The 25,881-nt window shown below is 43.4% G+C and overlaps 1 protein-coding gene across 2 annotated transcripts; it reads left to right on the forward strand.

The window, feature by feature from the left end:
* The first annotated feature begins 369 nt into the window (after positions 1 to 369).
* tmem260 (transmembrane protein 260) lies at positions 370 to 25,731 on the forward strand. Of its 2 annotated transcripts, none has more exons than XM_067614249.1 (17): positions 370 to 527; positions 648 to 764; positions 4,242 to 4,273; positions 5,898 to 6,049; positions 14,583 to 14,760; positions 14,873 to 14,986; positions 15,565 to 15,744; positions 15,856 to 15,896; positions 17,567 to 17,653; positions 18,739 to 18,847; positions 19,166 to 19,338; positions 20,326 to 20,497; positions 21,314 to 21,453; positions 22,087 to 22,263; positions 23,392 to 23,445; positions 23,709 to 23,793; positions 23,985 to 25,731. In XM_067614249.1, exons 2-17 carry the CDS (start codon positions 656 to 658, stop codon positions 24,243 to 24,245), a joined length of 2,064 nt encoding a protein of 687 aa, XP_067470350.1. In that variant the 5' UTR covers positions 370 to 527; positions 648 to 655; the 3' UTR covers positions 24,246 to 25,731. The 2 variants fall into 2 exon arrangements, with proteins under 2 accessions (XP_067470350.1, XP_067470351.1); XM_067614250.1 differs by having other exon boundaries at positions 652 to 764.
* The last annotated feature ends 150 nt before the right edge of the window (positions 25,732 to 25,881 follow it).

Below are 25,881 nucleotides of genomic sequence, written 5' to 3' on the forward strand. Positions count from 1 at the left end.
TAAAGTGTCGTTTAAAAGGTTGAGTATTATTAATTATTTTAAGACAAACTCAGTGTAAAGAAACAACAGCCGTTGTGCTTGTGCAGTGCAGATAATAGGTGTGGACACTCCCTCAGAAAACCATGCGTACAGAGGTGATGAGAGAAATCACTGCTCTTCATTCCTGAGTCACAGTGAACCAGGAAGTGTAGTAACGAGGGTTTTCACTATCACAGGTAAGAGGGAAGAACATTCATCTTCCACCATCCATTGCTGCGACTCATAGCTTTTTATAGCATTCATCTATCTGCAGCATGGATGGTCTTTTTGTACGTCCATGGTGTGCAGTATCACAACTACTTAATTGACTGTTGAACGGCGCGCCCCGTAGTATCGCGAGATTAGCTCATCGGCGTGAATTGGGTTGCTAACGTTACATCCGAGGGAACAGAAGCGTTAAGCCGGCACAAATAAAATCGCTAAAATCTTAAATTATCAATTTGTATCATATGAATTCACTTCAGCTCTAGTCTGACATCGGTCTTCAGGTAACTGATAGCTTAGAGGCATATTTACATTCTCCAGTGCTCAACATGTATGGATGCTAACGTTAGCTCGCTAGTTATTCGACGGATGTTATGTGTGAAAACAAATCTGTTTTTATTTAGGAAGGACGATGTCTGTGGAGCAGAGGAGAAGCTGGATACTGACAGGCGCTACGGTCGCTTGTGTCGCCGCCCTGTATGTGCCTTGTGTGCAGAGGACCGTCCCCGGTGGAGACTCAGGTTGGTGCTAACCAGCTAATGCTAATGTTCCTCCGGTTATGTCACATGGCTTTGTTGTGTTGCCGGGCAGCCAATCGTGTGGAGCCTTGTTTATGTAGCTGTCCGTGGTGCTGCTGCTGCTGTTCCTCTTTATACGTCAACGGGAACTGCAGGTACAGTAGGTGCAGGTACACCAGCTTGAAAAACCCCCAAATTGTGAAAACATCACGGGCATAAAGCTCTCAGCTCTCAGCTCTCAGGGAAATAAAACACTAATACCCAGAAACATTAGCTTTTAAAATACAAGTTTCAAATGATTAAAGAAATGAAAGGCGGCTTCTTAGTGAGCTGTTAATAGATCCTATATTAATATTTTCAAAGTCACTCAGTGAGACCAGCTACTCTAGAGTTTGATCAAGTGAATGAAAGTATATCTGAGTCTAGTTCATGCTGAAGATTTAATGTCAGAGGCAGAGTTATATGTTTTAAGAGACTGCATTTGCCCTGTAGAGTAAATTCATCTGAGTCAATACCCATTTGATGACACTATACTTATATATACCTCTAGTAAGATATACAAGAGGTCTTTTGTGCCATGTGCAATGATTATAATGAACACACAGCACAAAGTTATCGCTTTACCATTTGATTTTGAGATATTGTATTGTTCATGATTTGTGATGTGTTTAATCTTGTTTTTTTTTTACTGTGTTTCTTGTCTTCACTGAAAGTAAGACACATTTCTGCCAATTCTGCCCTGATGGGACTGTAAAGTTTATTTTCTATGTTATAAGTTACTTAGATATTGATTTTAGAGGGAATTTGGTGTTACTTGTGATAGCACGAAGTATGTGATCAGAGAATTCTCTGAAATGTTAAACCGTTGCTTCAGGATAAAATATTATTGGATATTTATAATGAATATTTGACCCACTGGATTACCTTGAATTTAACATTTTATTTGTAATACTTCTGTACATGTTGAGACATATCGTTATAGATTATGCTATGACAATGATTATAATGATAATTTTGTCCATATGATCCATCTGGTCACCTGCACTGCAACAGTGCATTCATAAACTAACAGAAAATTTACATTGTCAAAAGTTAAATTTTTCCAGGAGCTGTAAGGAGGAAAAAAAAAAACAGTAAAACTATAAGTGCCAAAACGTTTTTTACTCACTGCACTACCATGGTGGGTAATATAAACACCATTTGTAATGCCAAAGAATTGTAGACAGTCCTTGCCTTTTTATGTGTGTCTGCATAAATTAAGTTTTCACTGTTCTGTAAGGAGTCTTATCAGTGGACTAAAATGTATTTCACTCAGCACCTTTACATGTTGTAGGCCAGTGTGTTTTCCAACATTCTTGTAATGCAGTTTATGAAGGAATGCCTTGCTCAATTACAAACAGTGTTTAGAAGTGATAGCTAGGTTACAAACTTGTAAATGTGGACTTGAGGGCATGAAGGCTCTGCTTGTTAGGTTTGCACTGCTCTGGCATACAAGCTGCAAAAGGGAATGCACATTTGCAGAATGAAAGCATATGAAAAGCTCGGCCAGATATGAGCGAGCAGAGATGAGGAGAGAGCAGGCAATCGGAGCGCTGAGTAGCCCGGCTGGTTGTGCTGCTGTCTAGCGAACAGGGCCTTTGAAAAAATGGCCAGCCCCTTCTCCACAGTGTTTAGGGACGGTGCAGGATGCCCGCTCTGATAGTGCCAGCTGAACACCCTCCGAATTCTCCAGGTCTCCGTCTCTGTGTCCTAATCTCTTTAGGTGTGATGTGCCCTGGAGAGGCTTGAGCGCAGCCCCGCGGGTACGCTGTTGTCTAGGAATGTGGAGTGTGGAAATGATGGGGATTATGGGAAGACTGGTGTGGGTGCCCATGCTCCACTATCACAAAGACTCTTGGCACCCTTGCTGCTACCCCGTTGAGTCTATATTTTCCCTTTTTAGTATTGGGGCTGCAGAACTGCATCTATATGGCACTGAGATGGATGTTTTGGCTCAGTATTAGTTTGAGTTTCTGTGTTGAATGGTGTAAAAGTGTGCCACTACTGAGGGAAAATGAGTGAAATTGAGAAACCCGATGAAGGATGAGAAAGTGTGATGTAAAATGATGGCAGGTAGCTGGCGGCTCATGCCAGGTGAAATGGAGCTGTGAAAACATTTAAGCTGTGCAGGTGGAGGAGTTCTGACTTCATGGTCCATTAAACTGATAAGAGTTAGGGCTCCTCATGTGGCAGAAATTTAGGCATCATAATTCACTGTATCGGCAAGGTTGCAAAATAAGTGAGGCATCCATTGCCATTTGAAACTCAGCCATTCTGTTCTATAATGGTTGGTGTCCTGGCGTTCCTGCTGTTCAAATGTAAGTTTCTCTTTGTTTATTTTGAATACTTGAAAACCCTCACAGTTGCTTGGACTTAAAATAACTAGCTATATTTAGTTGTTGTTTTTAATGTTTGATTAGCTCTGAACCAGTGTGATGTGTAACCCTAGAGAGCTATTTTAACCCAAAGCTTTTAAAAAAAGTTAATTTAAAAACCTTTTAATTATTTAATGTAATTTGTTTCCTTGGTTGCATGTAGTGCATCTTACATATAATATACTGTAGACTGTAAAACTGCAATAATAGACTGTATCCTTGTCCGTCTTGATGCAGGAAACGAGGCAGGCCACTGTTCCATTGGCTCTGTTGGATGGAGGAGATGCAGGACTACCCATCTAGTACCAGTAGAGGGAGCTGTCTTGAACCCAAACATTTATCAATGTCATTTAATCTGAACCAAATTTCAATTTTCATGAGTGGGAGATGCAAACATTGGGTGAGAAATCAGTATAATTTGAAACGCTCTGGGTGTATTCTGGCACAAATGGGTTTGTGCCCAGATACATTAAAGCTTCCTCAAATAGCTTTTAGGGGTTTTCTTTTCACTTTGTGCTGCGCCTCACACAGAGCTTGTCAAGAAATTGTGCAACGGGCTCTTATTTTTACAGCTTACCTCATTCTGTGACTGTCACCAACGTTGGCTTTTTGTTTGTGCCCAACGGACTAAACGAGACATTGAGACACTGGGAGTGTGGGAGCAGGCGAGAGGCACGTAGAGCGGCAGAAGAAAGAGGAAGGGAAAGGACCCTGATGCATGGGGAGGATGGGACTGGAAGCATTATTCTCAGATCAGCATATGTGTGTCTTTGTGTGACAGAGCATTGGAGGGGGAGTCTAATGGTTTGTGTGTGCGTGTGTGTTTATATCTATGTGTATGTGCTGGAGAAGGGGAGGGAGGCATCAGGGGAGAAGCGAGAGATGAAGAGAATGAGCGTGCCGCTTAGGAAATGTCACACTGGGAAGATTTGCAGGTTTTGATCCTGGCAAATTAATGCAAAACCCCAGTGCAAGTATTTGATTTGGGAAAACTTTGGGAGCAGACTTGTCTCTTAATAATAATTATTGGGTTTACATTAATTTCCTGCCCTATTCTCTTCCACAGGAGAACTGATCACCACTGCTTGTGAGCTGGGGGTAAGTATTAGCTGTATTGTTTAATCAATTCACTCATTAACTCTTATAAGCATTAAGGAAGTTTAATTAAGCATGGGCAGAAAGCAGATTAATTTACTTTCAGTCCACAGGTTTTTTCCCCTTCTTTTCTATACACTTATTTTACTAAGTTGCAAGTAGAGAATGCTATAATTTGCAACCCGTTTTTCAAATCCAATTAAAGTCAATGGTAAGGCGATGGCTTTTGTAGGCTTTGCCTTATGTACGGTATAAGGCTTATTATATCCACCCCTCTTTTTTGTGTGTGTGTGTAAGCCGCGAAGAATGAACTAAATCGGGTTAACAGTTATAATAAGTTTTATTATTTAATAAAGTTTATTACGCCGCTGTGATCCTTTTAGGGAGGCTGTGTCGGTGTCACTATGCCAGTAATCCTGCCGTTAGTGCTGCAGTCCGTGTGGCCTCCCTGTCTGCCTTTCAGGCCTCCCCAGGGCCTTGCAGGCCGTCCCTGGGCCCCAGGCCGCTGGCCCCCCCTTTCTGATCCCCAGAGTTCTGCCTCCCTTTCCTCCCTTTGGCCGTTGTCCCTCAGCTGTCCTTTAGTTGCATGTCTGTCCACTCCTGACGGCCACACAGTCCGTCCTCCACGCACTCATAACTCGTTCTCATTTTGGTGGAGTTACCTGACAATTTGATGCTACCATTGAGTTCACTAAGCTGCCTGCTGAGTTGCTATCTTTTTTTCTTTCTCTTACTCTCTGCTTAACTCCCTCTCTTTTACTCCTCAGCTTCTCCTGACCTACATGTTCTACCCCAAATCCCTCCCTCAGTTTTGGGTGAAGTTTTTTTGCGTGTTTGAATGTAGCCAAAGAGCATTTGCTGCATCTGAGGTGACCAGTGAGGTAGTCACACTCTCACCTTTCAGCTCTGTCTTCATTTGAAGAGCTGCCCCTTCTCCCCGCCTGCGTAGCTCGTGTTATCAGTGCTAGGGAATGAGTCTGTGTTTAATGACTGAGCCCTTATCTGGGTGAAGGAGACTTAGCGGCTAATTGCTGTGATTGCTGAGATCCCCCAGGCGAGAATGACTGCGGCTCGGAGGTGGTTTGGGGGCTGGGGCTGGCGAGCACCACGTGCTCTACCACAGACTCTAGGGAGCTGCACTGTCCTTGGGAAGAGGCCAGAGGAAAAAAAGTGAGAAGACGAAGGGAGAGAGGGAGAAGAGGGCTCTTGTATCATAGCAGAGTCAGTTTGCGGTCAGACCAGGCGGGATGTGTCTGACTCTCCTCCATTACTGCAGCTCTATAGCACAGCACTACTGGTACCCACTGAAGGCAGAATAGCAGCTAGATTTGCCACTCAGTCAGGAAGGACAAGTGAAAATAACACATCCTTACAACTCTTTCACTTTCACTCTTGCTTAGTGCCCTCCTATATTGTCTGTCTAGCATTTGTCCCCAGTTCTTTACACTCCTATATCTTTTCAAAACAAAGTACAACATCTGCACTATCCGCCCTCTTAGCATGCTACCTGCTGAAGCACATTTTCAGTGAATCATACCTGGTTTATGTGCTGTTCTCTTGGTGCTGTGAATGTATCTCTTATTGTGTCTTTGGATTTGGATTTCTTACTTTGTCATTTTGTTTTTAGGTGGCTCATCCTCCAGGATACCCTGTCTTCACCCTACTAGCTCGCCTGTCAATCTGTCTTTTGCCCTCACTCTCGCCAGCCCACAGCGTCAACTTGATGAGTAGCCTGCTGGGGGCTGCAGCTTGTGGTGCCCTCTGCTTTACTGTCTGCAGGTATGCACATGAAAATATTATGATGTAGAGTATTTGTGTAATTCTTTTGCTCTGCTATCACTGTGCTTTGACTTCAGGTAAAGTGCTTGAGTAAAAATAATTCCCGTAGAAGCCATTTTTTGTTGTCTAGTTTTCACTCATGACTGCCTCTACACTGGATGTGATGTCACAAAATCTTGTTAGTCTTTGCATGTCTCAAACTTGCATATCATACATGTACAGAGACGCCTTCCTTCTTCTGTGGAGAAATCAGACAACTGCCTTCTCGTGACGAACTGAGCACACTCTCTAATCAATTTGTATAGTAAAAGTCAAACATCCAAGGGGAGTAATATTAAGAGGAAGACATTTTTTGAGTGGAGGAGGTTTTTCAACATTCCCCCACTGACTTTTTGCATCTTGATGCTGTCTGGAACAGAGAGTGGTATTTTTGGGTCCTGACTGATTGGCAGTGGCGTCTCTGATCCTCTGTTCAGTATTCAGGAGCAGAGCCTAGCCGTCTTCCTCCCTCCCACCACCCTGCCCTGCCTGTTTACCCATCAGCCACCCGTTGTGAGTGTGCGTGTGTGTGTATGTATATCACAATTATCGCACCCTCCAACCCCCACCCTGACGTCCCTGTTCCCCTGCCCCCCCATTGCCCAGCATGCTCCCAATCCTGACATAGCACGATTTCTAATCTCCCCCTTCTTGCCTCCTGGGTCTGAGAGGAACAGGATCACTAACTCCGCTCCTCCCTCTCTCCTCTCTTCAACCACCTCTCCCCTCGCTCAGTCATGAGCACAGTTTACTTTCTTTGCATTGCCATGTACCACCCTGCAGTTTTGCCTGCTGCTGACCCCATCATGTAAGGAGTATTTTACCCCTTCGCTCTTTGTGTGTGTGTTTATCTCGCGTGGATGGCTGGACTACCTTACATCATTCTTTTGCTGATCTTAGTAATTTTCCACATGGCATTGTTGGTGGCAGCTTAGTGTCAACATTTTTTTCTTTTTGTCACTATTTATGCATAGTGGGGCATTTTGAATTTACTCTCCTAGAATAGGAATTGTTGAATATGATGTAATTTCTACCTGCTGTACTCTTTGGCAGGCTACGTGGACTCATTGATAGTGGGGGAGAAACAGGTGAAAAGAGTTGTGTGTTTGTTCCCAGGTGCTCAGTACAGGGCCTATTTCCTGTGTGCTTGGCCAGTTTGTACTAGGTGGCAGGTGGTCCAGAGAAGGTCAGTTTACAGGGTCAGCCCTGCTGGAGTAGGGCAGGGGCTATGCAGGAAGTGCTCCCCTGGGGACTGGCTCTAAGCCCAGACTGCATCAGCCTTAGACCATACCCTACCTTACTGATCCTCTGAGGTGAATCAGAACCTGCCGGCTACCACCACACTGCCCAGGACAGTACAGGACATTGGAGAGGGAAAGAATAAAGAAAGGACAGAAAGAAAGCGAAGGAACACTGTGCTTTTTTTTGACTGTTTGGCTTTATCTCCTTTCTGACCCCCTCTAGTCTTGCATTTGATGAGTTACTAGTCAATTGGAGGATTGGACTCAGCTCTTGGCCAGACATTTACAGACAGTTATTTTGAGGCCAGAAAATATCCATGCAGTCTGGGTGATATTTAGCTTACAGTGTGCATGTTAACTGTAGCCCTGTTTGTAATCTCTGGGGATTTAGATCCAATTTTGGATTATGGTCAAATCAAAAGTCATTATGAGGACCTCCAGCCCCACCCACCCCCCCAACAAGGGCTGATGGGTAGCGAGGACTTCAGCCAGAGCACACAGTCACACCATATAAGCTCTTAAGTATGAATGTATAATCTATGCTTTCAATTTGAAAAATAAGCATAAAAGGTTTTTGTTATTATCGGTTCAGGGTCTAGTTTGGGATGAGCTTGTGGCTGTTGGATCAGCTGGCAGAGTTGGCCTGGTGAGTGGAGAGGGCTAAAAGATGAAGAGAGGGGTACAGGGTTTCCGGATGGTCAAGACCTCTCTCTTGGTTCTGGCACGGAGAGCATTGGGTGCTTTGACCATATCAAGAAGACTGGCACAGAAGTCATGCCACATCCCGGCAGGGATTCTCTGACCGGGCCAGTCTCTCAGATGAAATGCCAAAACTGATCAATTGACAGTCATTCATACCTGCTCTACCCTTGCAGTGACATCCGTTTGCTCTCGCTCTAGTTCTTTTCTCAAACATAATTAATTTCTCTAATGTCTTTTGTTACTTTTGTCTCTTTGAGACCCACATAAACTTTTTCGCTACTTCTTATTTGGAGGTTTGCATCAGCTAAGAAGTAGACTTTTTCCCCCCAAACAAATCATTTCTTTGTGTCATTATTTTCAGATGGCAAAATATATTGAAGTTAATACGGGTACTTGAAGGCAGTTTCTCTCAAATAGTAAATTGTAAGACCTTGAAATTCATCTGGAATATACCCAACATGGCAAGCCTTTGATGTATCAATTTAAATTAGTCGGCCAGATTGCCGTGTTTAATGTGGGGGAATGTAAGTTGATAGGCTTGGAAGCCACTTCTCTCTCTTGCATAAGTTTAAATGTAGCACTTAGCCTCCCTTTGATTTGTCAATTACAGTTCTCTTGGCTTGATCATATGGTTTGATGGCCAAATTGCATGTCTTGTTATGTTTTCACACCATGGCCTGACAAGCCTTTGAGGATGGTCGACGTAATGATAATTACTATCGATTGCACTTGGAGGTTCACAGAAAGAAACATTTGGCCCGTGGAATGCTAAAGGCCTCAGCCATGAGTCTGTAGAGGAATGCACCCTTCATAGCGGGATAATCCAGACAGCTCGGTATTCTGTGCTCTCTCGTTTCACAGTTTATCTGCTAAAGCTGCTCTGAATCTCTGCTACCTGAGAGGAATCTCTCTCCATTTCCGAGCTTATCCCATGAAACCAGGAGCAGACACGTTAGCGTGATGACAGCCATCAGAGCAGAAAAACAACCTCGGAACGCTCAGTCATCAGCACTTTTTGTTTGATCACATGATTACATAACGGGACTGTTGAAGCACACCAAACGTGTCTGGCCTCCCCTTTCCCTGGCGGCCCTCGAAACAAAATGCACACCTGCGAAAGGCTCCCCCACCAGGAGCTGGCCCATGTGGCACAGCTGATACCTCAGTGGACCGGAGGGTGGGCGTGGTGCCATCCCCTGCCTTGTGCTGCGTCTTCAGCTCCTTATAAGGACCTCCACCATATGGTCCTGATGATGCTTTCCCTCCTTGCTCCACTCTGCCCATTCAAGTGGGTTGTTTTTCCACAGGGGTGGGGTTGTGTTTATATTTTTGGGGTCAAGGCAGGAGCAATGTGTGGGGTGGATTGTTTTTTTGCAGCCACTTGCATAGTTTTTTTTTTTTTTAAACGCGATTTGTGATATCTTGGAAACAGCTGAGCAGTTTTGTTGGATAATGCACTCACCTCTCCCTGCAGGTGGCAAGATTGCCCCTCCCTTTCACATCTGCTATCGTCAGATAAAATCTTCCTCCCAAGTGGCAATAGAGAATACACCCATTGCTGTTTTCTTCTGAAAATGCAGAAGACAATTTTAGGTTTGTCTATTTAAAAGGCTCCAATCTTTGGACCTTTTGTTCCATTTCCGCAGTATCTCATTCGTCATATTGTAGTCCAACAGACCCCCTTTACTCCCCCCATCCTCAGCATGACCAATAGTTCCCCCAGGACTCATCCTCTAATACAGTTAAACAGATGTCTAATGAAGATGTTATTTCCTCATTACTGGCTACGGGATGTGGATAGAGAGGAGGAGGGAGGAGGGCTAGATAGACAGCAGAATACAGTACCAGTTTAATATTCCTTTCGCCCGTGGGCCTGAGATTGTGTCTGCCTCGGACGTCAATATTACATTCCTCACCCACCACAGGCAGTCTTAATAAGGCACCAGGCACGGAGACGGATCAGACTCGGCAATTACAATTCAGCCAGAATTAGTTAATGGAATCTATACAGCAACATTTATGTATCACTGGTGTGTGCCTAATGACTTTGTTGGAAAAAGCAGCAATAAAAATGGCATTCAGTGAATTGCATAAACACAGGGTTTTTGTAAATTGTTTTTTTTTTTTTTCCCTCTTCCTGTAATTTTTTGTGTGTTGGGTGGAGATTAAGATGGCATTCTGGGAGAAATTGTCATGTCAGTGGCTGCATTGTTTGAGCAGAATTGTGGTGATTAATTTTACACGCACTTGGAGCACTGGAGCGCTTCCTGGAGGAGGGGTGTCTAAGCGGCAGAGCTGGGACCCTTATTTACCCTCGTCTCTGTTCGCTCAGACAGCATCCTTACTGCACACTCTGGATGAGGCAGGGAAGACAGTGAAGTGCCCGGTTTGGTGATTGGCCTAAAATTAGGCTGTGGCATCCCAGATTCAGATATACTGTTTTGGAAAGTCAGTTAGGAAAAAAGGAGTATGCTGATTCAATACTGAACACAATTAAAGGTTTTAGATTTGTTTACCTCAATATTGATAATGTAATATTATTTTAGTGCTAACCTTTGGGTCTTTCAAAAAATAATTTCACACAAAACAAATTTTTAAAAAATGAGGAATTCATTGAGTATTTCAATTAGGTAGAGCAGCCTAAAAAGTTCAAGATCATATGATATAGCAATATCAATAATATATCCATAAAAAGTATGGGTGATATGGCTGAGATCAATATCATTAAATTATGTTTCACTGTCATGCTCTTCACTTGAAAATAAAAACTTAAATAACATAATATAATTTTGTTCATATTTGCCTGAAATTTATCTGAAATAATTGATTTAAAGAGGCACTCCAGTTATTTAGTAATGCACTTCCACAAAGTTGTGGACTTACAAGAGATACATACATACATAAAGAATCATCAGAATCAAAGCAGCAGAGGTTGCAATATCTGACTTTTAGTTTCAAGTGTGGGTCAAGACCCTAAAACACTGTATCCTACATTTCCCATAATGCAACTCAATAGCATCTTTATTTAAACCTTCCCAGTCTGGTAAATATCTTTCCAGCTGCACGCCTCCAGTTTGTTACAGGCTCCCTCCAGAGTTACAGATGACATTATACAACTGTAAACTGAACTATGTACATTCTTACTAATGCCCCTTTTTAAAACATTTTTTAAATGATAACACAATACGATTGTATTGTCATGATACATTTCCACTGAAAGTTGATCAATAATACAAAAATATTGCACAGCTGTAATCCACACACTGACTAGCTTTAAAACACATTGAAGTATTTTATTTAATAAGGTTTTGATTTCTTGACATGTATACTGTATATATCGTATCATTTAACGCTTAAATTTGTATATCAATTGCTGCTTGGCTTTGAAATTTCAAAGCAATGCATCAGAGAGTTACCACTGTCATATAATAGCTACTAAGTACCCTGCCTGGTATCCTGGCCAGAGGAGACCCCTAGGGTGTCATCGAGGGCCAGCTGGAAACCTCAGCCTCAGCTCGAGCAGGCCACCTCCTCTACGGGCTCTCTACCCTCTTCAGGAATGTGTGATTCTCTTCCAGCGCTGCTCCCCCAAACCGCCACTCGGTTAGAGAACAGTACAGCACTGATCCGTGATGGCACAGCTGTGGTATTGTCTGGTCCCCGGGGTGGTGTGTGACAGTGGCTCCCTTGGCCAACGCCATTGTGAAGCCTCATTCAGTGTATAGTGCTGGTGTAGGCTTTTTGTGTGCTGTTATTTAGCACAGACGACTGGTGCTGGCACGTCTCTAGCCTATACTGTAGAACTGAGAGGGTAAATGAGGCAGGTCCCATTTTGACACTTCAAAGTGATTGTACTGAGCTTTTGTTGTGTCCTTGAATAGGACACTGCTTACCAGAGCCTGTTGTGTCATTGTCATTTATTATTTTTTTATTTACCTTTAATCTTTCCTTTTGAACCTGCGTGTAAAATTGTTTTTCTTATTTTCCCTATTTTCTTATGTTTCTTCCTTATGTATACTCTTAGTTGAAAAAAAGTTGAATTATTGGTAATTTTCTAAGTCACATTATTTCCAAATTTGTGCCTCATTTCAGGCTTTATGCATAATATTTGTCATTCAGTTAATTACCCAAGTGATGACATAGAAATTTTGGCAGGGTGGATCAGTTCAGGGTAGAATAGTCTCGTTGTCAGCCGTGTTATACTCCTGCCACGTCTCAACCAGGCCATTGTCACTGAGCCACAACATTTCAGCACAGCAGCATCCTGCACCGCATTGAGTGGTGATAACAGGGAACACGGCCACATCGGTGTCAGAATGTGTCCTGCTTTATCTGCGCGCCCTGGGAGCAGCCAGCCAGGAGAATGAGCTGCGGAGAGGCTGAGAGGCTGACTGGGACCCAGGTGGTCCCACGCAGACAGACAGGTCATTTACAGCCACACTGTACACACATCACTGGGCTCTTACAGACTGACAAGCTCTAACAGAGAGATTTGTCAGCCACTCAGGGAGAATAAAGAAGTCGGAGAAGAAGAGTGTGTGTGTGTGTGTGTGTGTGTGTGTGCGCGTCTCTGAACAGTGACGAGTGCTGCCTGGCTATCAGGCGGGGCTTCAGAAGCCAGAACAGACTTGGTGTAATAACCCTGTCCGTGGACCCCCACGACTGCTCCGCACCCTGTGCTACCTCAAAACCAGCCCCCCTGCTAGGTGTACGAGCTATGGGTTAATTGTCATGCAGGGAGGTAAAATTATGGGTGCGGGGGGTCTCTGCACCTCAACAAAAGTCCCCATTTGCCCCCACCCTTCTTCATCCCTCCTTCAAGTTACAACTAATTCCTGGAGCGGTGCAGCGAGAAAGACGCTGCTATCTCTTATTAAGACCCACTCCTAGACACCCCATCAACAAAGTCGCCACCCCCCTCCCCCCTCCCCCCAACCCCTCTTTTAAGTGCGCATACACACACATATATACATACTCATTCACCAGGCTCGCCTTACATTGAACACAGAGGAAAAATAGTGGAGAGAAGGAGAGAGAAAACCCAAGAAAAAAAAGGGGAAGTAGTCAGCAAGCAAGAGTTTTTTTTTTTTTCTACCCTCCTCTCGCTCTCCCTCTCCTTTTTTTCCTGATTTACCGCGCTTTCCTCAGAAAGCTCCATTGTTCCCCTAGCCTAAGTCTCATCAGGCCTTTTGTGGCTGACTATCACAGCGGCAGGCAGAGAGCTGGAAATGTATAAATGGTATCATGCCTTGTGATTAATGGCGGTGCTTATGAGTCAGGTCTGATAACGGGCCTGCTCTCTACTCAATTTCAGATACCGTTAATGGAATCTGTCTTCTGCGATTGTAATGTGAGAGCGCCTAATTTGCTATGGAGCTTGAAGCTGTCACCGGCAAGGGATTGTGGGGTCATAAGGGACCTGGCAGCCGTTTGGCCTGCAGCTTGTATCTGCGGTGCTGAATAGAGCAGCTCTCTGCCTGTCAGTTAGCTGATAGGCTGATGAGGACTCTAAGCCACTCCACACAATGGCGGAAAGGGCCATACTGCCTGACTTCCCTAATTGTCGAGCCTGCTCATATTTCAGAGCCAGCATGCCGGGGACTGGGCTGCTTTTTTTTTTTCCCTTTTCTCTTTTTTCCCCTCTCTCTTCTTGAACTTTTTTCTTCCTTTTTCTATATTTCATCCTTCATCCCGCACACTGTCTCACCCCTTTAACGCACACTTCTCTGCACTATTTTTCTTTTCTTTCCCTTCTCCCCATCATTTGTCGCCTCTCTCTCTCTCTCTCTCTCTCCCCCTCTGTCTCTCATTTTAGTAAGTGGTGGGTCTTAGCGTATGACAGATTATCCCAAGTTTGCTTCAATTACCGCAAAGGAGATGGAGACAGTACAGGAGAGGAGGAAGGGGGGAAAACTTTTGTGCACACATTATATTTAAGAAGCTGAGGATAAAGTGCTATCTCTACCATGATGGTTTCTGTGCCAGTCTGCTCGAGATCAACCGGCTGCCGGGGAGGGAGTTCTCATGATATATGAATGGCCCAATTCACCGAGAGTGTTTTTCAAGGTCTTGTCCGAGAAGCAAACTTGGGTTGCGGGGAGATTATAATGGCTCCCCAAATTAGTCTGGGGGAAGTGGTGGCTTTTTTTTGACTGCAGAATTTTAATTTTGTGTGAAGCTGCTGACTTTGTTGTTTTTTGTGTCACTGCAGTGTAAGTTAGGCCAAATATAATACTGGAAAAACAACTTGAAGTTTTGTAGCCTTTAAAATGGACTAAAAACAATAAAATAACACTAGGATTGGTATATTTGAATAGATTAAAATGTTTTCTAGATTCTTTTTAGTTCAAATGATTTTTGAAGATTGCATCGACCTCCTAGAAAAGTGTAAATGTCTTCAAAGTTAAAACAGCATTTTAGTTGACCAGACAGCGCCTGAATCCGTAGTTTGGTTAGAACCAGATATGTGATTTTAAGTAAACATAGGATCCTCCTCCACAAATCTTTATAATAACATATAATAATGTTGACCTCTCCTCCCTCACTGTCAGGTTGGCAGGTCCCGGCCCCGGCGCAGTACTGGCTGGAGGACTCTTCGCTGTCTCCAGGCTGACCTGGCAGTGGTCCATGGTTGCAGAGGTCTTTACTCTCAACAACCTTTTTGTTGGGCTGCTCTTCTTCTTGACGGCCAGCTTTCACTGTGCTGAAAACGCCTCTCAGAGGAGGAAGGTAACTGATGACTTGTGTCTTTCATTTTCCTTCTGATCGTTCCTCATGTGATTTGCAAAGATAACTTCAGCTTGAACTCACAGTGCTGTACTGGATTGCTTGTCCTTGTCAGATTTCATATTGCGGGGCGCTGTGCTGTGGTTTGGGGCTCTGTAACCAGCACACCTTGGTGCTTTACGTACTGGTCGTCATTCCCTGGGTCCTTCACAGACTCTACTCTCATAGGGTAAGTACTAGGGCTTTATTTATAGAATCTCACGTAGAAACACATTGTAAAGGCAATAAAATTGGCAGTTATCAATCGTACACTCAGCTGTGTGCAGTCAATAATTATAGATTCCATCTGTTCATTTTGGACTTTACAGACTGTAAAGTAGAAATACTTCTAAATACGTATGTACCTGTATGAATGGAAACGGTTTATCCAAGAAAATGGAATGAAACCTGAGAGTAGTGTTTCTGACAGATATGTATATAGATTTCTCTGAAAAAACCTCCTTGATTCCAACTCTAGTAATTTCTTTGTCATCCAGAGTGAGGCTCCGTGTCTCATTCAAATGTAAGAAAAGTTAAGTGTCTGTTAGTTTTAAAGATAGCCTATTAAGAGAAAGAAAGATTGTGAACATACAGTACTTTGTATTACACATCTGAGCAATTTAATATATATTAAATACCTGGTTATGTGTAACAACAAAAAATCTAAAACATGGTTTCTTGGGATGCAGCTTTTTCGAATGTTGGTCAATTTTACATCCATTTTGGGGAACATGAAAATAAGTACTGTAATGCATGTTATGTCAACAGGAGCTGTCTTTGCGTATCCTTGTGTCTCTGGGAGTGTGTTTTCTGCTGGGTTTTCTGCCGTACATCTACCTGCCCATCTCCTCCTACCTCAACACAGCTCGCTGGAGCTGGGGGGACCAGACCACCCTGTCAGGCCTGCTGACCCACCTGCTGCGGGCTGAATATGGCACCTTCAGTCTGGTACATCCCGCTTGCCCTTCTATATTTAAACTACTACTACTATGTACACACTCAGTTCTAATCATGTCATTAATCTTCGTCCTTTCTGTCTTCTCTTTTTTGTGTTTGCAGGCAAAGACAGAGAACTCCGTGAACCTGACCACAATGTTAAAGTGAGTTTGTGTGGCCTTTTTTCAGTTTTTTTTTTATCTTTCTTTTTGACTAAACACATGTGAAATACTGAACAAAAGTTTCTCATTGCATGTACTTAGTTCACACTGTGCTGTACTTATTGTTGAATCACATTTCTTTGAAGTTGCATTTCATCTCCTTGGTCTGCATATCCCACATTGCATTTGAAAATAAAACTGTCTGTGTCATTTAGAACTGCAAAAATAATTGAATTATTGATTTATCTTTTGGTTATTTATAAGAGTAATCAATTATTTATTTAGTGTATAAAAATGTAAAAAAAATTGCCATTACAGTTTCCAATAGTCCAAAGTGAAGTCTTCAAATAGCTCTTCCAATAACCCAAAGATCTACTATAAACCAGAAAAAAACAACAAATCCTCACATTTGAGAAGCTGAAGATAGCAAATTTGTTTTGTTTTCGCTTGATATATGACTTATTAATCAATTATCAAATTGTTGATTCATTTTCAATATCTTTAAGTTGATTGGCTAATCACTTAATTGATTCATTGTTTCAGCACTAGCATCATTGATTTCAGGCAATCTCTTTGCCCTTGGTAGCATTTTGTGTCTATGAAGACTGTAGATTCTAAAACGGAGTAGTTAAGTAACAATAGAGAGAAATGTTGGGATTTGATCTGAGATACAGTGAAGGGCACAAGTGGTTCAAGAGATGAAGGACCCAACCATTCTTCACGCCGGTTCTGGTGTTTTACACAGGTTTAACCAAAGACACCAATCCGTTCTGAGAGCCCAGAGTCATTTCTGCAGCCCATCTCTCTCTCTCTCTCTCTCTCTCTCTCTCTCCAGCAGCTTTTGTTCTACCCATTCCACTCTCTCCCATCAAAGCAGAACTGAACCTGCTTAGAGGGCCAAATCGCTGTGTTCTGTTTCTCCAGCAGTTTGAAATGATCACTCAGCTCTGGTGTTTAAGCGTGACAAGCTGTGATGACAGACACTGCAATAGAGCTGGAGAAATTGTATTTTTCCACTCCAGCACCCCACCCACCCACTTCCTCCACCCGATTCTCTCCCCTGCTTCCTCGCTACCACCACTGCAGTCATCCCACTCCTGGTATCTTTCACCAGCTGACGGGATGGGGATGCGTGTGCGTCTTAAGACCCCCCACTACCAGCCCCCCCTCTGCCAGGCACCCACCCCTTCCCATCACCCCTGCTGCTTGATGGACAAGCACACCTTCAAGATGGGGAAGAGAGGCGAACATGACAGGCATGTCGCACTGGAGACGTAAACCCGCTGGAGAAGCTGACACACACACTCACAAACACACGCTTGTGAGCACATTCACACATAGTGTACATTGGGAGATATAGAGACTCAATAAGCTGTCAAATAGAGATGGGTATTAAGGAAGAGGCAGGAAACTATCTCTGTGCTCTGAGCAAGCGCTCTGTGACTGACAGGCGCTGTGAGGGGAGGATGGGGCAGCAGGGGGTGGATGACACAGTCATTCGTATCTGTCAATCCGATTGAAAGGAGGAGCGCAGAGTCCAAGGAGTTTGTTTTGATAAGGGATGGAGGGCATTTAATAATTGGTGTCCTTGAGTTCAGTAGCAGGGAGAGTAATTGAGTTTGTCTTTGGTGTCCATCATATATATTTATATGTGTGCTTGTGTGTGTGCGCAGGGCCCAATTGGACCACTGCCTGGCAGACCTTTCCCTTCCTGTTCTGGTGCTGGCAGGAACAGGCCTCCTCCTCTCCTCATGGGATAGGTAGGATGAGGATGCAACACATCAAACTCTGTCACACTCGCATCTCAGCAGCCACTTCAACCACAAATCTAATCCCCTGGAGTAAAAGACAGCGAACAAAACCACTGACAAAATGCTGATCTTAGAAAAAAAGAATACAAAAAAACACTGAGGCACCTAACTGTCAAGCTGTCGCATCGCTCCACAGTCAAATCAAGAAGGGCTGATGTGTATTTTGGATTTTCAAAAACATGTTTGTGTGTGTACAAGTAAATCGCTGCTTGTATGTATCCGCATGTGGCAGCGTGATCCAGTAATTCATTACAGTGTTGCCTTTGCGGGAGTCTGTGGGGTGGAGTTGATAAAGCCTAGTGAAACCCTGGGGCTCTGTAGGGCATCGACCACCCCCCGCTTCCCCCTTCTCCTGGGGGGCACTTTGATAAACTTGGCTACAAACACACAGATAAAAAAAAAAAAGAGCAAGGTCATTTTATAGGATGCCAAAATGAAAGCATGCAAACGCTAATTTACCTAATATTAAAGAACATTTTATTACTCAAAAGTCAGCATTTACTTTTTAACTATTGTGCTTAATGTGAGGAAAACAAAAATAAAGGGAAGCTTGACTGACTTAGTGACCAGCCAGCGGAGACTGTCATATCAATCTGTTGGCAGGAAAATCAAAAGTATTTTTCTGTGGCTTGGAAGTGTCTCTTCAGGTTCAGATGATGATTTGTCATTGCCATAAGGGTAACGTGTTTTCTTTTTAGTGTATAAGTACATTTTACAGCTGTACTGTAATGAGTATGTGATTCAGCGCTTGGCACCAGCTCATTATGACTCAGTCTGCATTAGAAAATCAATCATGCACCTCTTAGCTGGCTCATGTATACATTTGCTCACGGGCTTGTGATCTCCATCCCTGCATTTATATTTTTATGGAGTTATTCAAAACAAGTATTTTTTTTATTAAATAACCAGACAGAGGCTTAAATTATGGACATGGCTATCCAGAGTTAAGTAGAACAATATTTGTATACTGATAATGAAAAGTACTGTAAATATTAATATTTTAATGCAGTATGTGAATAACTTTCCTGTCTCAGGACGTGTTGCTCAGTATCCTGGCTCTTCACTGCCATGCTGCTGGTCTACTCACTGTTTTTTGCTTGGAGAGCCAACCTGGACATCAGTAGACCTCTACTGCTTGGAGTGGTGAGATATAAAATTTCAGCTCATTCTGCCATCTTCTCTCTGCTTTGTTGTTTTCACTTACTTGTGGTCATGTAAACATGTGCTCATGGACCGAGTTACAGTTGCAATCACAGCACAATTTTCTATATATGAGAAGTCCATACAGATAGAACAGGCTTTCAGAAATCAGAGCACTTAAACAGTAGTACCTATTGAAGCTGATCCTGGAATAGATCCATGACTGGACCTGAGACTGGGCTGAGGAAAAAAAAGCTGCAGGAATCACGTGTGTGTGTGTGTGTGTTTGTGTGTGTAAATGCGTATGCTCACTTCCTGCAGGTTGAGCGTTTCTGGCTCCAGAGTGATGCTGCAGTGTGTGTGCTGGCAGGCCTCGGCTTGAGCAGGACACACACTGGGCTGGAGAGGAGGCTGGGCCATGGGGGGCTGTGGAAGACCACAGGCTGGGTCCTCACCATGGCTCTGCTGGCACATATGGTGCACACTAATCACAGGTGAGCATCACACAAAGTTAGCATACTTGGTTTAGGATGTGATGAAAAATCATGAAGTTGAGTCAGGAATCGAGTAAAAAGTTAAAAGACATAACATTATTTATTATTATCTCCCACTAGAGAGATATAACAACAGGAGAGTAATCACAGAACACTCAACCTGGCAGAAGAAACATACAAAAAAATGTTTCTCATCAGTTTCTCAATTCAAACTGATCTTTTGTTGCAGCTTTTTTGTAGTTTTTGTTTGGTTTGTTTTGTGTTTCTTTTGGTGGCCCTGTCATAAAAGCTGCTACTTCTTGTACAATCTCTGTGAATGCTTGCTGAGGTTTGATCAAGTTTGATCAACTTTCACTTTACAGTACTCCTGTGTCCCAAGTTACTTCAGTGTAGAAAAGTTAAAGTGAAATAAAAACTCCCTTCTCATTCTAGTTCCTTCTCAAATCCCCATGCATAAGTATTCCCTGAGTCAACCCGATTTGTTTCTCCTCTGCGCTTCATACCGCAGGTCTGAACTCCACATGTCAGGTTTTTCTCTGCTCACCCCATGGTAGGGGCTAAAGAGAGGCACGGTTAGCACATAGATTCCACTCACAGAGCTCAGTCTGAGATGTTAGCTGTCCGAGAAGGCAGATTACACCAGCGTAGTGCCGGGGAGTGCCAGACAGCCATCACTGAGCGGCTTTGATCAAGGAGAGAGCATGGCCTGTGCTGTCAGACCCATCACACCTGTCTCCCCACGATTAGATAGGCAGCCAGAGCGCTCTGCAGAGGGGAAGGGGTGGGGGCACTGACAACTTACCCTCAGAGCACCTTGAAAGCATACCTACAAACAGGGACACACTCACATACACGCAGTTACACACATCACACACACTTCTGAGCAGAGGTAAGGATGCACTCACTTGCCCTTCTAAAAGCAAGTAAACACAACTGCTGTTTTGATGATGCTATACAGTATGATGGTGTGTGCGCTGATGATCCTAGGGAATGTGACCAGAGCAGAAACAGTGTGGTGGAGAGGTTCGGCAGGGAGCTTTTAGCTTCCATCCCGACAGACTCCATGATCTTGACCAGAGGAGATCTGCCAGGAAACTCCCTCCGCTACCTACACTACTGCCAGAACGTACGGCCTGATGTATGCCTGGTCGACCAGGAGGTCAGAGCTTTAATTTCGCAGATGTCTTGTCTATGTTGGGTCCAGAACAGTTGTGGTTTAGTTTTGATGTTACTAGAAAGCAGCACTAAGAATAAAGTCTTGTTAAGAACATCTTAATTTCAGAACCAAAAACCTACTTAGAAGAAAAGGTTCTCTAAGGACACAGTTAAGATCGAGTAGTAAAACATGTAGGTATAAATGGGCGCAATAGCCTATAAAGACACATACTACTTGATGGACTACATGATTCTCTTTACACATGTTTCCTGTCTCTTCAACTACCAGATAAGGGAAAAAATGCCCAAAGAATAATCATAAAAGAAAACAATTAAGGTATACAAACAAGAATCATCCATGGACAACAAGAAAAACAGAAATAAAATGAAATTATTGTACTGCTTGTTTTACGATTGTAAAACATTTATAAGCCGAGAAATTTGTCAACTAAGAAAGACCTAATAAAATTCGGAAAAGATAGATTTAGTGTGGCGAACAATATCTTTTAGCAAAATGTCAATGTACCTTGTCTGTCTGATACCTATGAGTGTTTTATGTCGTCATTACGTACATCGTTAATAAATATTCCAATCTCAAGGGGCTTTACAACAGCAATGTAATAAATAATAAATAAACAATTAGTGAAAAGTAAGGACAGAACACTCCCTTATAACGTCAAACATGGAGTGAAAGCCACTAAGATAGTCAATAAATCCTTCTCTTTAACCGGATTGTACACTGTGTGGTAATTCTTTAATTGCTAATCACACTGGATACAAAGACTTGAATGGAGTTGGCGGTTCTCTTTCTTCTTTCTAGATGATGACATACACTTGGTATGTGGCCAAGCTGGGGCAGCACCACCCAGGGGTCTACTTTCCTGGCCACTGGTGGGACCCTCTCCACCCTGAGGGGAAAGACACCTTCAGTCTGGAGCAGTTCCTGTCCCACAACAGACAGTGAGTCACAGGGAGAGAGCAGAGAGAGAATAAAAGGATGGTCTGAACAGATAAATAAAAGGGTATCAAATGGAGAGAGAGAATGAATTGAGAGGGATACAATGGTCCAAATGAACAAGTGGGTGATCTAATGAGGCAGAGATCAGTGGAATGGTCGACACAGCGGTGAGTGCAGGGAGAAGATAAGCCCATAGAACTGTTGAGGCCATAAAATGAGTTTGATGAACTACAGAAGTCGACTAATCTGCTTGATTTGGTTAAATAGTCTCTAGCGCACTCGTTGCTGCTCCCTGCTCTCATCACTCACTCCTCCAGGAGTAACTGAGACCCAGAAACTGGCAGGAGACCTGTTAATACCAAGCCCACCAGGGGGCAGTGTTTGCCAGGCCAACATGCCTGTCTCTCAGCGGGGCAACACTGACCTGTGGGATTAACCCTCAGGGCCCGAGCCTTCGGTGAGCAGCACATGGTTTGAGGGATGCTCAAAGGTATTTGGATGAGGAAATGTATTTGAGTCAGCCTACATGTGTTTCATCAGCAGCAGTTACCTGAGGTGAGAGAGGAAAGGGAGATAATTGTGGAAGGGCGCAGTATGAAGCCTCTCTCTGATTGTTTGTGTTTGTTTCTCTGTAGGAGGGAGGTGTTTGCCTGCATCGGGCTGTCTGATGGAGACCCAAGCTGGGAACGTAGCTTCTCCCGCTGGCCCCTGGGTGTGTGTGACTACTTAGTACCCGTTCAGAGGCAGTTTCACCCTGAAAAGTGGGCCCATCACACTCGCAACATTTACAACTGGAGTGAGCCACACAACAGGTGCACACGTAAACAACACTTTCTTTCCTCTCAAGTAGCTTTAAGGCTTAAAAAAAATCCACACTGTCTGCCAGAATTGTCAGAATATTCAAACCTCAGAAATGTTATTTTTTATGGCTGCACTAATCGGTCAAATGGAAATATTCTAGATGGCTCGGCCATCATTTTATATACATTTCCCCAAATTCAGCCAGACAGATTTGATATCTTTGGAAACTTTTGAATCTCAACTAGAATTTGAAATTAAGTTTTGTTGGTTTGAACAATACGCAGCATAAGTTTTTAATGAGTTACTGAGTTTTGAGGGGTTCAAAATGAGCAAGATGTTGTTGTCCTTTTTGCCAAGAAAACAGATGAATCCTTTGGCAAGTTCTTTAAAACAAGACATGATCTTCGCATGAAAACTAGAAATATTGACACAGAAAGATAATAAAACCCAACCAGTGAGTCCTAACTGCTTATTTTGTCACCAAAAGCAGAAAAGATCTCCTTGCTGCCGCTTCTCTCTGTGGTCTTCAGTCGTCCTTCCACAGAGCTCCCCTCAGTGAGGTTGTCCTCTGTTCTCCATGCTGTGATCCAGCTCTTTGTGAATTCCACCAGAGCAAGACATTAGGCTCTCAGCCATTTGAAATGAGACTGAAGATGAAAAATAATGAGTTTCTTATTGCGTTTTGTCAATAACTGTGTCAAAAGTGGAATTAGTCAAAGCTCCATATTCTGTTGCTGTTGCCAGCAGCCCTTCATTCACTCAGATATCCACGGCTGAATACTGTGACATTATTTCCCGCACCCTCACGACAAGCGTGTCCGTCGATGCCCACAAGCCAAATATTAGCTCGGGAACCCTGCTAAAATATTCTTTTGAAGAAGAGGTCAAGTGTTTACAGTCAACAAAGTGAAAAAAGGGAGATGTGGTTTTACTCCATGTCTAATGTGCTAGCTGGTATTGTTGCTCAGTCATTTAATGTTTATGCAGCAAACATTGATGTTTAGTGTATCAAAACCTGCACAGTTGGGTGGAACAATATATTCACATAAATAATCATTTATAGTTAGTGGAACTGTGCACAAGCTAACGCCTGAGGCTGTTTAGATAAAGAAATGTTTTTTTGTTCTATGTGTGAACAGTTTCCATCCTGCGTCCTGGGAGCGTGTGGCTAATGAGGAGATGTGGCAAGCCAGGTACAGTAAACTTTTTACAGGAGACACTGGTTTCTTCTTTTGAGAGGTTGTATACTTTGCAGATAAAAGCTGCGTCACGATGCATACTAGCCTGCTAGAACATCTCCATAAACCAGTCTTGTGTGGTAGAGCATCTACATGTACATTCTATTTGGTGGCGGCATCTACATAAATCACTCCATTGGAGTGGTGCGTCTGAGAGTGTGGATCTGCATGGCTCATCCATCCAGCACTTAGCCCTGAGCCTGCGTGCTTTGTTTTAGGATGAAGACGGCTTTCTTTCTGTTTGACCTGGCAGAAAGGATGCAGGGAGAGGGGAAAGCTCGCCTCTTTGAGCTGTCTTACACTGTGAGTCTGACCTCAACAAACATGCAACAGTACTGTCATTTATAATAATGGAGAAGATTAAAGTATCACACAAGGCAAAGTATGGCATATTCAGCAGCTTTATTTGTTATTTTTGGTAACATCTGCTTTTATAATTGTGTGTCTGTATCTGTCTGTGTACATGTGTTTGTGTGTGTGTGTTTGCTGGGCAGCTGTATAAGGAGATTGTGGAGGCCCACTCAGACTACCCTTCAAACTGGGACAAGAACTTGGCACTGGCCTGCGAGAGGCTGCTCCGCTCAGGTCACCGGGGCTACAGTCCAGACAGCCTGCTGACCTGCAGCACCCAGCACTTTAGTCTCTACTTAGAGAAGGAACCCACGGATCCCCAGGCAGCAGCCATACGCTCGGCTGTTACTCACCTGCTCAAAGAGAGAGACAAGCTCCGCCAGAGCCGGAGGCGAACCCCATGACAGCATCCAGGGAGACCTACACGGAGCTGGCACCCTGAGAGTGTGCCGCGAGCTTGACTGAAGTGTGAGGCGAAGGGGACAAAGTCTAAGGCCTCTTCTTATGCTTAAAAGGTGGTGCTCCAGTGGGATGCTGAATGATGTAGTGGTCTCTAAATGGCCAAATTGGATTTCTGAGTTGGGAGTTTGACTGAGGGGGGAAAGCTGATGCAGAAGTACTGGTCTGTACAGAACTCTGCACAAAAGATGGAGTTAAAAGTACTGAGCCATGCTTCAGTGGATGGATGTTTACAGTTGACCAGGGACAGAGCTTGACTTCAGGAAGCCTTGACTGACCCCAATCAAGCTGTGCGTGCTCCCCTTAAACTCGCCCATTCGATTGCTTTATCGTTACATCTCGTTCTTTTTTTTTCTCTCCCTCTCTCTCTCTTCTGCTCTCACAGCTTTTAACATTCTGATTATTTTGCCTCAGCCGCTGCTCTAGTTCTCTTTTTCTCACATTAGGTTGGCAAGGCAGAGATTGAGGGAAACCCAATTTAGGGGGCAGAAATGGGGGATTAGAGCCGCTGTTTAATCTAGGACAGACTTGTGCTGTGCCACACAGTCCTCACTCCACATCACCAGCACTACACACCCACCCCTCTATCCATCCATCAGTCTATCTTAGATGGTCCTTTAAATGTTTAAAACTAATGGATTCATGAGTGTGTTTTTTTTTCTCTCTCTCTCTTCCCTCCTAACGGGAGGGCTGTAATCCCTCATGGATTTAAATGAAATGTGAAATGTCACAATGCCAGAGACCCTTTTAGAGGTTCGTTTCTGTGTTTGTTTGTGTGTGTGTGTGTGTGTGTATGTGCGTGCATGTGCGTGTTGGTGAACATGCTTAAATCTCTACCCAAGCCCTGCCGGAACCACATATAAACATAGACAATAAACAGATTGACACACGGAAAAGCAAAGTGCTTTGATCATCCGACAAGCACAAAGTCATGCAAACTGCAGGGACACACGTAGACACGCGAGACCACCAGCTCCCAGGAAAATAGACTTTTAGCCCTGTGAGGGTTGCTGGAAAGACAATGTGACACCAGAGTCACTTGAACACTACATTTATATCTTTGACATGTTCTCAGGATCTGAAATCTCAGTTAGACAATGCAGCTTTTAATGAGCGTTGTGCCATGAAAATTTGTTAATCAGAGGTCAAACCAGTGTGTTTTCAGAAGATTTATAAAGCACTGTTGGAGGAGCTTGCTGTTCAAGATGCCACTAGAAAGCAGAGGACAGTAAGTGTATGTGTAGTTTTCTCAGAATGTAATCTGCCCTCTCCATTTGCAGGCCTGGTTAGCGGCTGTCAGCTGGCTGGATGATGAGAGTCGACCCATTGTAGCACAGATGGTTCGGTTTCTTGTATAAAAAAAAAAGGAAAACTGTCACTCTGCTTTCTACCGTTTAAATATTTCAATAAAGATTCTGTTTTTTTAAAATATTTTTTGGACCTTTTTTCCAAAGTAGACTTAGGTATTCTGGGTTACAGATTTAATAACAGAATAGTTTCTGTCACTGTTCTTCATCATTCAACCATTTTTTAACCTCAGTTACATATGTGTGTATTTGCATGTTTACATCGGAGTGGTTT

Source organism: Thunnus thynnus, chromosome 16, assembly GCF_963924715.1.
Source record: "Thunnus thynnus chromosome 16, fThuThy2.1, whole genome shotgun sequence".
Lineage (NCBI taxonomy): Eukaryota > Metazoa > Chordata > Actinopteri > Scombriformes > Scombridae > Thunnus > Thunnus thynnus.